General features: G+C 40.3%; 2 protein-coding genes across 2 annotated transcripts in view; one reads left to right on the top strand and one right to left on the bottom strand.

Moving 5' to 3' along the window:
• The window catches only part of ARHGEF38 (Rho guanine nucleotide exchange factor (GEF) 38), a gene marked incomplete at its 5' end in the record, with an annotated part of 9,312 nt that extends 3,632 nt beyond the window's left edge, over window positions 1-5,680 (top strand). The window contains 5 exons of the mRNA XM_009077664.1: window positions 404-724; window positions 2,729-2,869; window positions 4,157-4,355; window positions 4,521-4,780; window positions 5,495-5,680. Coding sequence (XP_009075912.1) covers window positions 404-724; window positions 2,729-2,869; window positions 4,157-4,355; window positions 4,521-4,780; window positions 5,495-5,680 — 1,107 coding nt within the window. The remainder of the gene's footprint in view (window positions 1-403; window positions 725-2,728; window positions 2,870-4,156; window positions 4,356-4,520; window positions 4,781-5,494) is intronic.
• Window positions 5,681-11,778: 6,098 nt separating this feature from the next.
• Window positions 11,779-12,436, bottom strand: part of INTS12 (integrator complex subunit 12) — a 12,792-nt gene continuing 12,134 nt past the window's right edge. Inside the window, exon 7 of the mRNA XM_009077653.1 lies at window positions 11,779-12,407. Coding sequence (XP_009075901.1) covers window positions 11,826-12,407 — 582 coding nt within the window. The 3' untranslated portion in view covers window positions 11,779-11,825. The remainder of the gene's footprint in view (window positions 12,408-12,436) is intronic.

The following is a 12,436-nucleotide window of genomic DNA, read 5'->3' as shown; positions in this document are numbered from 1 at the left end:
GGGGAGCAGCTTTTAGAGCATTGGAAACCTCATTGCCTCTAGGCTGTATATTGGCATGGGCCTGCCACTTATGGAAATCCCAGTTTCACTGGACCATTTCATCTATCCTTGCTGTTTTCCCTCAGTGGTAACACCCTACGGGCAGTACCACAGGCTGTATGCTCTAAAGGACCACTGCCATTACTAGAGATTTTAATCTGCAAAACTGGTACCTCTCCTTTGCAGTGTTATGAGGGAGATTCTAAGTCATGATGGACCCTGCTTGAAGCTGCCTGTGACAGCAGTGCTTTGTGAAGAGCATTTAACAGCTTGTTTGATAGGCTGCCATCAGGCTTAACCCGTTACAGAGTCTGAAGGACTGTATGAATAAAGTAATAAGTAGGTCTGTTTTATACCTTTCCAGATGGCTCAGCTGGACAAACTTGTTTTGACTCCACTCTCGACACTACAAGCCTTGTTTTCAGGCCCTCAGAAGCTTATCCAGAAGCGCTATGACAAGTTGTTGGACTACAACAGCTATCTTCAAAGGTCAACCAGAGAGGAGCTGGACCTGGCAAAAAAAGACTATGAGGCTCTAAATGCACAGCTAGTGGAAGAACTTCAGGTATTCAACAAAGCAGCCAAAAAGATTGTGTTGAACTGCCTACATTGCTTCATCACCCTCCTCAGGAATATTATGTCTGCAGTACTTCAATCAAATTCTGCTGTGGTGGTGCCTGTTCCAGTAAGTACATTATTAACAGGTGTAGCTCTGCCTTAATTTGTCTTTCTCTCTCTATGATTTGGCTGAAGTTATGTAGGACATGTATCTGCAAGCTACACAGATTTTTGTTTGTTTTGCTGAGCAAAATCAGTAGTTTGTTGAGTTTTTTTTCCTTTGCAAGCTCAGCAAGTTCATAGAATCACACAGTGGGTTGGGTTAGAAAGGACCTTAAAGATCATCTAGTTGAAACCCCCACCACCACCACCACCACCACCATGGGCAGGGACACCTTTCACTAGACCAGGTTGCTCAAAGCTCCATCCAACCTGGCCTGGAACACATCCAGGGATAGGGAATCCACAGCTCCTCTGTGCAACCTATTTCTGTGCCTCATCATGCTCACAGGAAACTAATCTAAACCTGCCCTCTTTCAATTTAAAGCCATTTCCCCTTGTCTTGTCACTACATGCCCCTCATTAAAAATCCATCTCTAGCTTTCCTGTAGGCTCCTTTTAGGTACTGTAAGACCGGGAGAAGGTCACCCTAGAGACCTGAGTTCTGAGAAACTTAATGATCTGAGCTTAACTTTTGTCAGAGCTGGACTTTTTGTCAAGAATGATCCTAATGGATCTGTTCCAGCTGTTCCAGTGATAGTAATAGCAAGAACATTACAGTAAGGCAAAAAGGAGGCAGCTGCTAGCATGTTTAGTCTTGTTTCTTAGCATCTGCCCTGAATAGCCCAGAAAACACAGGAAGAGAAATTCTAAGAAAGTACATGAACACTTCTGTTGCTGCTAGACCTGCAGAGTCACCGATGACTGCAAGAGAGAAAGAGGTTAAAAAAACCTGATTAAATCATTTTTATGAAAATCAAGTTGCTTTTTAAACCCAAATATGATGCAGAAGCTCCCGCAGACATCTCTTATCAGTAAGGAATAGCTTTGTCTATGCTGGCATTTTTAGAAAGTCTGAATCATTTCACTTAAGTTGCCAAAGGTGCCAAGGGTGCCTGTGTGAGCTACATGAAGGGCAGTAGTTCCTCCAGCCTAATCTTTCTGGGCACTATGATCATTACCCAAGGATAGAAGTTGAAAAATGATTCTCAATTTATGTGAAAAGTGTCCTGTGTTTCAGTTATGTTGTACTTTTGCCTGGAGGACTTGAACCCCCTCTAGAAACACAGCCACAACAATGCCTTCCACACACACATCCAAGTCCAGTCACCTGAACCACAGCAAGACTCTATATAGGAAACACATTGTAGTACAGCAATTCTGGAGTATTCCCTTCCATCAAGGCTTGAACAGAGCACATTATAGTCATGAGCAGATGAAAAATTAAGCAGGCAAGGTCAGGATCAAAACATAGAGCTCTGCTGTTTGATGGGAAAATGAAGGCTTTTCCCACATGAAGAAATTGCATCCCTGTAATCGACATTTTTATGTTTTGAAAGCTGTTGTATTGAGCATTGTTTTCTATGAAGGTCTGGCTATAAAGATACCTTCTTTTATTTTTTTCTGTTTACATCAGCAAATACATTTGGGGTTAGGCATAAACCAAAAGCACTTACCCAGTGCCACAGACAGAGTCTCAGCTTACCCAACGATTTTTAACCTGGTGGCAGCACTCAGTTGCACAAACACACAGCTGTGGGGTAAGCTACTCCAAGCCTTGCAGCACATTGGCCACTGTGATAGCTGCTGAGATGCACATTTGCATCTGAAAGCAGGTGGCTCAGTAGCATAAGTGCAAGGACGTTCATTTTCATCACTGCTTAGAATATTTTTAATGATTTAACTTTAATTGCTGTGTCTTTTAAGTCTAATAGCTATTATTAGAAACTTTCTTTAAGCAAGGACCTCTCTTCTCTTTACATCCTGTCCCTAGCCCACTATGGGCTCTGCAGAAAATAGGCATAACTTGTCAGATTTTCTGACTCCTAGCATTCAGCCCATTAAACCAAATCTGCTCTCTGAAATCTCCTCACCATTTTGTACGAGATCTAACCCACATTTGTGTTTGCAGCTGTCTTGCTCAAGCATCTGTGAAGTGCAGAATCAATTGATGGAGGAGGTTCAGAAGCTGAATTTTGTAAAAGAAAACAGTACTGCAACCTTTATTGAGAGAAAATTGAGCTTGGAAAAAAAGAAACCTGTCCCTTCTCCGGTGAGTACCATACATCCAAATTGTGTATGAAGCATCCTCATTTGGTTGTTTTTGAAACAAATCCATTTTTATGCCACCTAAAGGTTTGGGCTTGCTCTCTTTACTGTGATTCTGAATCAGGTTGTTGGAGTGAAGCTGTTTCATTGACCAGTAACTTCTGAAGATTTTTCACTTTTTTCATGTTATTATCTTGAAAATCCACTTGAAATTATCTCAGGTGACCCTTAGGTCTTTAAGCACATGTTAAGCCTAAGATTGTATATGTAAACTTTAGTTACTTCTTTTGTTAAATACTCTTATGGTGTGTCTTAGTCTTCTAATTCAGAAGATTCTCTTCCTCAAGCTCAGCTGTTATGTGTGCTGGTTTTCACACACATATGCACACACATGCATCCCCACAGCAGAAGAATCAGAAAACCCACTAGGAAATCTGTATTCCCCTGGTTCCCAGTCTTATCAGACATTTCCAGAGGTTTTAGGAGTCTAGTTTGCAGTAAAATAAAGACTCAAGTGCAGGTATACTGGAGAAGCTGAGGAAGCTGATTTAGCATCAGGAAGACATATGTGCTCTTGCTTACATGGTATGTTAAGATCACACTGATGTGCAGTGCCTTTATCCGTGCCCTCTAATCAAACTCTGAAATTCATAAGTTTACAGCAGTTAATAGCACCTTGCCCTCATTTAGCAAGGTAATTTCATACAAAAAGCAGACAGTTTGGGTACTGCTGATTTTTTTGCCTAATGCCTTATCATGCAAGTTATTATGTGGCCTTAGCACACCTCAGCCCATTCCTGGATTATGCTTTTTTTTGGTGATACTACATAGGAATACAAAGGTTATTGCTATGGAAAAACAATTAATAAGAGACAGTTCATATACAGAACACCAGCTCTGTGAGAGCATAGGGCAGATCAAGAGATCTTTAATTAATGAAATTCTTATATATATATATATTTTGATAAATATATTTCCATGCCCATGGCAGGGGGGTTGGGACTAGATGATCTGTAAAGTCCATTCCAACCCCTAAAATCCTACGATTCTATGATTCTACTTCTTTAAAATCTGCTCTTTATTGCTCATCTATTAATACAGCAGTTGGACAGGTCCTCCCTGCATATGCAAAGGAGATTTGGTCACATACAGCTATGTAAGTAACTCCTTGATCTGTGTGTAGAAACACAGGGTCAGTTGCCACATGCAGCATAGACAGATTTTTGTGCGTCCAAGCTGCTCTAGAAATGGTGTTAGCATTACTGAGGCTGAGTATTGTTCTGTGTTTCAGCTGGAATCCCCACGCCAAACAGAAGGCCACAGGTCCAAGCTGTTGTCTACCTACAGCACCGAGTCGCTGTACCAAGCTAAGCGCAAGTGCAATGCCACGCAGGAGTTTGACATTGATTTGCACGAAGGAGAACTGGTGGCTATTGTGGAGCAAAAGGATCCCTTTGGAAGTACAAGCAGATGGCTTGTTGACACAGGAAGTAAGTTCACTGCACAAATATCCCAATAACAGCTTCCCTTTGGGGTATTGATTTCATTCTGTTTGCCTCTGTCATATTGACAGATGCCTAAAATGGTTGGTTTTGAATGAGTTCAGCAGTGTTTTGCTGTTTGTTTATTTTCTGTCTCATTATTCTGGTTTCTAGACCTGAAAGGGTATGTGTACTCCTCCTTCCTGAGGCCTTACAATCCAGCCAAAGTGCAGAAGGATGTAGCAGAAAACGGCTTTGGTGATGATGATTTTGATAATATCAGCCTCTTTGTCTCTTCACGGCCATCTACTGACAGCAGCACTGCAAGTCCAGGGCACAAGAAGAGTGACAGCAGCTCCTCTTTTCACTTCTGTGAAAATTCCACAATGAATGGCGTGGGGCACGATGCTCTTCAGGATATGGATGATCAGCATGTAAGTATGATACACACTGTGCCTGTCTTCTTGTTCCTGTTTCAAATCTAGAATTATACTGTTCATAATTTAAATGGTTTCCTTTCACACTGGAAAAGACTGGCACTAGTCTGCCAGTGTGACACGCGAAATCGTTATCCTCTGTCCTTAAATAGCTATGAGGTGGGAAAAGATAGTTAAACCATGAATTGCAGTCCTGTGTCACAGAAAACACTGCTGCATTATCCCACCCCATGTACAATGCCTCGAGGTTCTCTATGGAGCAGGAACCAGCAAAATAGCTCACTCTGGGGGATTTTTCACTTACTGTTTGAAAAGAAAGCTGTGGCAATGCTGATCAGCAAGGCACAGAAGTGACCTATGTGCCACATTTGAGTAGAGGAGATTTAGGAAAGGTGATTCTCCCTGAGGAAACCTTGCTGGAAAATTCTTCATCCAATCCATGTCTGCTCAGTATGAGCTGAAAACCTTACTAAGTTTAGTAAGGTGATAAGTTCTTGGAGCTTAGTTTGTTCCTCCTCATGCAGAACTCCCCAGATCCTTCAATTTTACTTTTTATTTTGGCCCTGTCTAGCCACTGCAGGTCATGTGGTTTTGCAGTGGTTCATACATATTACACATTTTCTGTATACAGAATTCATACTGATACACGACAGGGTAAGACGTGGCTGTTTCTGAATTCAGATTTTGGTTTATGTGGCTTTCCTTTTTCAGACCTTCTATGCTGTTTACGCATTTCAAGCGAGAAATGATCAAGAGCTCAGTCTTCAGGAGTACCAGAAGGTCAGGATACTTCGGTTTTCTGACCTGAGTGGCAATAAAGAATGGTGGCTAGCTGAAGCAAAAGGTCAGAAAGGATATGTGCCATCGAATTATCTTGGGAAGATGACATATGCCTAGGAAGAGAAGGGCCTGTTGAGTCAGTCTCTCTGAACAGACAGAATAATCATCTGTTACAGTTTTCAGCAAGGCAAACTCCCAAGTGATTGACAGAAGCCATGGTATCCAGCACACAGATGATATTGAGAACCTCCCTCCTCCAAAAGCCATCACCTTGTCAAGACCTGAGGGAGGAAACATTTAACAGGAAGACTGATGCAGATTAACATCCTGAAGAGCTTCCTTTTCTTATTACCCCATAATTTTCTCTTTTGTCAAAGTATCTTACGTCAAGAGTCAACCTACAAGTACAAATCACAGCTGAAATTATGTTTTTCTTCCATGATACTTAGCAAATAATATTCGAGATGAAGGGAATTAGCCTTGAAAAGGACAAATTCAGTCTTCAGGGATGCTGTAGGCTGAATTGTTCCTGAACTGCTACCTCAATTAACATAGGCACATCTTAAATCTTGAGCTTTTTGATTCTCTGTTTTTATCCTCAACCACTTCTGTAATGAACCTTTTTCTCAGTGGAGATTATTGGAGTGGGAAAACAAAAAGGGCTTAATTTTTTAGGAAACAATTCAACTTAAAGCATATCAGATGTGGTGGTATCAGTGACTGGTTCTGGGGAAGAAGGTATGTTTAGTTAAATATGGAAATGAAAGAGTGATCACAAGAACCAGGTACTGTGAAATAAAGAAGTTATAATTTTCAAAAGAATCACACAACTGCTTCATATGGTAGAAACAGTTTGTAGCAATATGGAAGTGCCCCAGCTTTGAAATTCCACACTAACTGCTTTATAGTGTGAGATCTGTGTAGTACAATGAAACCTGTGTTATTAGTCTTGGGAAATTTATTGATTTAAAAAAAAAAAAGTCAAGCAGTGCCTTTTCAATGAATATTTACTGCCTATCTGATCCTTTAAGTCAGATGTAGGGATCCTACTGTCTAGTGAATAAGCTAGGACAAAAAGTGATTATGCCTGCAGCAACTAGTGTAATTAAAGGTAAACTCCTGTAAGGTATTTGCTATATTGCATAATTGCTCATACTCACCACTGAAATGACAACACCATGAAAATCAAGGCTGTGGGGGAGTGTTGCTGTTCAAGGGTACACAGAAATTGTCCTAAAGCTTTTGTATGACTTTCTACTTCCTATAGTTGAAGTGTGGGGTTTGAAGATGAAATGATTCAAAATGTTTAGTGATATGGAATAGAAAATAACCTGTCAGCAAAAAAGGATGAGAAGAGTTAGGACCATTGATGCAAACAATAGTTTTTGCTATGATAATGAGCCTAGTTTCATTTTCTTTAATGTCCTCAATTTTCAGATTAGTTTCAAAGGGTAGAAAAAGTTGACCATCTTGCTCAGAGAATGAATGCAGTGGATCACAGAGATTAGAACCTGAAATTAGCACTGGATAAAATCATAGGATAGAGGAACTTTTCGAGTTCTCTGAGATAGATCTCCAGAAACTGGTATGGGAAACTCTCTGAACTACTGCTATCCAGTGAGCAGTAACAGCAGATAAAGCTTTACTGTTATTTTGTTTTACTGTACGTCACCTCAGGCACTTAAATCTTGCTGCTTCCATAGCAAGCAAAAAAGGTTCTCATTTATTTTACAAATGGATGGAGCTGCTTTTACAGAAAACTTTGCCTGTAGTTAAATGAAGAAAATAAAGTGGAGAGGGAGTATCAGCTTGAAAGAAGGGACTGAAAGACTCTCCCCTACTAAGCTTGCACTGCTTCGGCTTTTACGTTGTGAGATTATTGGGGAAGATGCACACAAGAAGTTTTTCAGTTATGTCTTACAATTTAGAATATTTTATTTGGAGATGATCTATACTTTGCAATAGTTGAAACAGTTTTAGAAATGACTGAGTTGTGCTTAATAGGCTTAATGCAGTCATGTAAGCACAATGATGATGTTTTCTATTTCAGACAGTGAAATTAAGGGAACGAGGCTGGAAAAAAGCTATCTGAAGTCTTAGCCCTGAGAATTCAGCTTGAGTCATAGGGAGAGCTGATTTTGAGTGTTATGTACATTCCCCATGAAAAATCAGACTCTGTGAAGGTGTCTCAAAGCATACTCAAATGCTGCTCTCCAAAATATTCACCAGGTATCCTGATCCTGAAGTGACAAGGAATGAAGGATGAAATGTAGTGGAGCTGACCACCTGAATTTCACTGAACTTCTGGGGGACTTGTCAACCCCTAGTAGGCCATGTGAAATCCCAGTGTATGGCTAGGACCCATAATTTTTATATTGTGGGACAATGATATGACTTTATTATAAATTCCTAACTTGGGATCTGGAAAAAGTACTTTATTAGCTACCTGGGTGGGTTGGCTTACTCCACTTCAGAAATTCGCAGTCTTAGGTGTTATAATTTGAGATTATGGATATTATTGCAAACTTTTTTTGAATTTAAAACAGATGAATGCAAACTACAGTTGCAAAAAATTAAGAGATGCTCTTTGAATCTAAAACCTTCTGACACTGAGGAGATTGACAACAATTCATGTTAGACTGCTCAGTCACATTTTTAAGAGAGTGCTTTAAATAGTAGAGACTGAGCTATGTTGGGGTTCAGGAGTTCCTAAGAATATGCAATGATTTTGACACTGTTTTTTTAATGTAGGGAAGGTTACAGTGGTCTAAGAGCTTTCTTATTCTCGTTAATGACAAAACTAATTTATTTTGATTGAAGCAGGGACAGGCAGCAGTTTAATGGACTGTGTGTTTGTTAAAATGTGCATTTTACTTACTTGAAGTGCTGTGACAATAAGCATGTACAAGTACTTCCAAGACTGAGTCCACTCAAAGTGAAGTGTTTCTCCATTCAGGGAATACTTTTAAGTGTTGTCATTGATAGCCTGGAAGCCAGAAAACGCCGATGCCAGTGACCAGCAGAGTCCCAGGCTCTGGCCCCTGGCACCTTTGCTTGGATGGTGCTTGTCAACTTTAACTAAGGGTTCACCTTCTCAATGCAAACACAGATTGAAGAATTATTCCTACTGACTTTTCATCTTTGGAAGCTTCACTGGGTAATTACCTCCTTCAAACACTAAGGTATACTTTTCCTGTCATTTTAAGATAGCTTTTAAAAATGCAGATACATGACGTGGACCTAACACCTGCACTAGGAAATACAGCCATGCCAAGCCTTGTTCCTGTATATCTATTACTGATAATTCTCCTACAATATTGTTTGTTCAGAAACAATGAAAAAATCTTCTTTTAAATTATTGTAATAATAAAAATCTATTTTTGTAAAGATGCTTCTTCTTTTTTTTTCCCTTAAAACAAGACTTTTTCCAGAAGCTTTATATGCTATCCAAGATCTGCCTGCAAAATTATCAAATAGACAGTTGCCTCAGATAAAATGCTGCATTTCTAGTGGCTGCATTATGTGGCTTATCTATCAGTATATCAGAACTTGTCAAACACTATCAAAATACTGAGCAAGTTTAAAAATGCACTTCAAAGATCCAAATGTCAGTTTAGTTCTGTTCTTTTCTAGTTGCTCCTGAGGTCATGACCATTCCTTACTGCTGTGTCCAACCAGAGGTCTGTCATGAGTTGTCGTAGATAAAAGCTTGTAAATTACAGAACTTTGTGTTTGATCTTTCCTTTTAGACCCAGGTATCACCAGCATCCCCTAGTCCAGCCAGAAGGAGCACTCAGAACCAGTATCCTACCATTTCACATTATTGAGGGTATCAAAATTTGGGCACCTATGAAAAGAGTATCATATTTAAGTGAAGGAAAATATTAATTACCACACCAATTTTTAAAACTTAAAAGTAAAGTCTAGTAGCTATTTTTATAGTAAACCACAGAGCAATTTGGTTTGGGGATAGAAAAATCACAGGGCTGTTTCCTAGCTATTTTCTTCTCAAAATTCAGACAGGCCTTCCTTCTTCCTGCCCTACACTACCTTCCTCAACCTGACACACGAATTCAGTCAAACAATCCTGTAGAACAGACTCCTTTCCTGAAAATACAGTTGTTAATTCCATCCTAACTATAACATCAAAGCAGAAAGCAACTGTTCCCTTCAATCTGCTCTGTTTTTCAGCAGTACCTATCTTACATATTCAAGTTAAACACTTGATTTAAAAGACCAGGTCTATGCTATAAATCCTTCCTGATATAATACTTCAAAGAATCACAATCCCAACTGACATTTTTACACCAACAGGAGGAGACTTTATATTTCATTTAGGAAGCTGAGAAAGTTACAGTGGAAGAAAGTCTCTTGCCAATAGAAATTGTAGCTGTATTGCAGATTTTGCTAATACAGCCCTGGAAAGCCACAGGCACTACAAAGACAAAGTTTTTATTTTTTTCCCTCCACAGGATAGTTGAAAAAATATGCAAATTTTCCAGGTAGCTGAGGCAATCCCAAGTAAATGAAACTATTCCTTTGAATATTTAAGGAACCTTAACCTAGATCTTAATTGTGGGATAGGGAAACCAGGTATGGGAAATTGGTACATGTATCAGCTTTACACATACTTAAAATACAGGATGGCTAAGAAAAACTATAGCTTTCACCTGCCTATGAAATCTGTGTGGGTGGCTTGACCTTGGCTGGACACCAGGTGTCCACCAAAGCCTCTATCACTCCCCTCCTCAGCTGCCAGGGGGGCAGAAAATAAGATGGAAGGTTCCTGGGTCAAGATAAAGGCAGGGAGAAATCACTCCTCGGTTACTTTGATGGGCAAAAAAGACTTTACTTTGGGAAAATTAATGTGACCCAGCAAATCAGAGCAGGATAATAGGGAAATAAAAACTAAATCTTAAAACACTCCTCTCATTCCCAGGCTTTACTCACAAATTCACTATCTCCTCTCTCCAAGCAGTTCTGGGAGACAGGGAATGGGGGCTATGGTCAGTTCATCACACGCTATCTCTGCTGCTCCTTCCTTCTCAGGGGAGGACTCCTCACACACTTCCCCTGCTCCAGCATGGAGTCTCCCATGGGAGAGAGTCCTCCACAAACTTCTCCAGCATCAGTCCTTCTCACAGGCAGCAGCTCTTCCTGCACTGCTCCAGCACGGGTCCCTTGCATGGGGTGCAGTTCCTCAGGAACACACAGCTACAGTGTGTGTCCCCACAGTGTCACCAGTCAGAGACTCCATGAGTGACAAAGCTGATCTCTCTGCTCCTTTCTTGTATAAGAAAGCAGTAATCATACATCCTATGGCAGAACACTGAAGAGACCAGAGGCTTCCTTTTCCAAGCTGCTTGGTAGGCAATACTTGGACATATGCAAAGCTTATGAATTTTACAGCAATAGTTTACACAAGGAATACTTAGGTAATCAAAAAGTCTTCTGTGTTGTGTCAGAAAGGAATCAACCTTATTAATGCCTAAGACAACTCCTTTCATTTCCTTCTATTTTTTCCCTCTCTCACATCATCAAAACAATGTTGTTGAATTGGATTGAGTTTTAACTACACTTCCTTCCACTTGTTTTCCATTCATATTCAACAGGACAATATTAAGGTCCTCTACAATTTAAGAGAGCTTGAAAACACAGTTTTGAGTCTCTTCTGCTCTTCTTACATGAAGTTTCTCAGTGTATAAAACCAAAATAGGCCAATTTACCAAAATGTCAAACCAAAATTCTCAATTTAAATACACTGTTAACAGTCAATTTTTGAAATTGTTTGAAAGAAAATAGATTTTTTCCTAACAAACTTTATCATTTGAGATAATTAACTCTGCACAATACAGACAACTGAACACTTGAAGCATTTTAAGTATTAGCAAATGGAGTGAAAGAAAAGTGGCAATGACTTCCCAGTTTAATAATACTTTTATTATTAACATTTAAGAATGACAGTTTCAGTAAGTTCAATTTATTAAGTGTCCACATAAATGTGGATTTTTTACTATTCCAAAATATCCAACTTTTACAATTTCAAGTTTCAGTGCTTTGAGCTACAAATTCCTCCAATATACTCAACCACAGATTTGCAAAGGCAGAAGGAATACTAGAGTGGTCAAAGTCTGACCTCCTGCATAACATTTGAGCCTCCCTGATTTACCCTCTGCTTCAGCTCAGTAACTGAGGGGTTTGAGAAAAACACCAACGCTGCTGTTTCACAAAACACAACCAACAACATTTTCAAGCAGCCACATTACTTCTTGAGTTTCTTCTGAGCAGCCTTCTTCTTGACCATCTGTAACCTTTTCATCGCATTGAGCTGAGACTCCTGAGAGGTCGGGCCCTTCAGGGAGGCTGGCTGGTTCCCAGTGTCTGTGGCAGCTTTGCTGGCGCTGCCCCCGCTGTTAGCTGAGGTCCCACTGTTGCCGTTCCCACCGCTGCCCTGGCTGCTGGTGCTGGGAGCAGTACTGCTGGGACTTGGAAGACCTACTTTGCTGACATTGTCACTACTCACTGAACGGCTCAGAGTGGTTTTCCCCAGTGTCAGAGGAGGAGGAGGTTTCAGCTGAACAGGGCTTGTGCTGTTGTTGGCAGAAGCTATTTTTGACCCTAGTCCTGTTTTTGAAGTTGCCAAGCCTGACAAACCCACAGGCTTCTGGTTATTTGAAGAAGCTGCAGGTTTCCCACTGGCACTCTGTGCTGTTGATCCCAGTTTGGCAGTTGATGGATTGGCAGAGGAGGTTTTGGCTGCAAAGGCAGCCCATCCTGTAAGGCCACTTGTTGCTGAAGAGGAAACACTTGTACTGGCTGAGTTCCCCGAAACTGCTGCTGAGGTCTAAAATAAATAAGCATTCTTATTATAGT

The sequence above is a fragment of the Acanthisitta chloris genome, unplaced genomic scaffold (genome assembly GCF_000695815.1).
Source record: "Acanthisitta chloris isolate BGI_N310 unplaced genomic scaffold, ASM69581v1 scaffold22280, whole genome shotgun sequence".
In the NCBI taxonomy this organism is placed as follows: domain Eukaryota; kingdom Metazoa; phylum Chordata; class Aves; order Passeriformes; family Acanthisittidae; genus Acanthisitta; species Acanthisitta chloris.
This window is presented reverse-complemented; position numbering and strand designations above follow the sequence as displayed.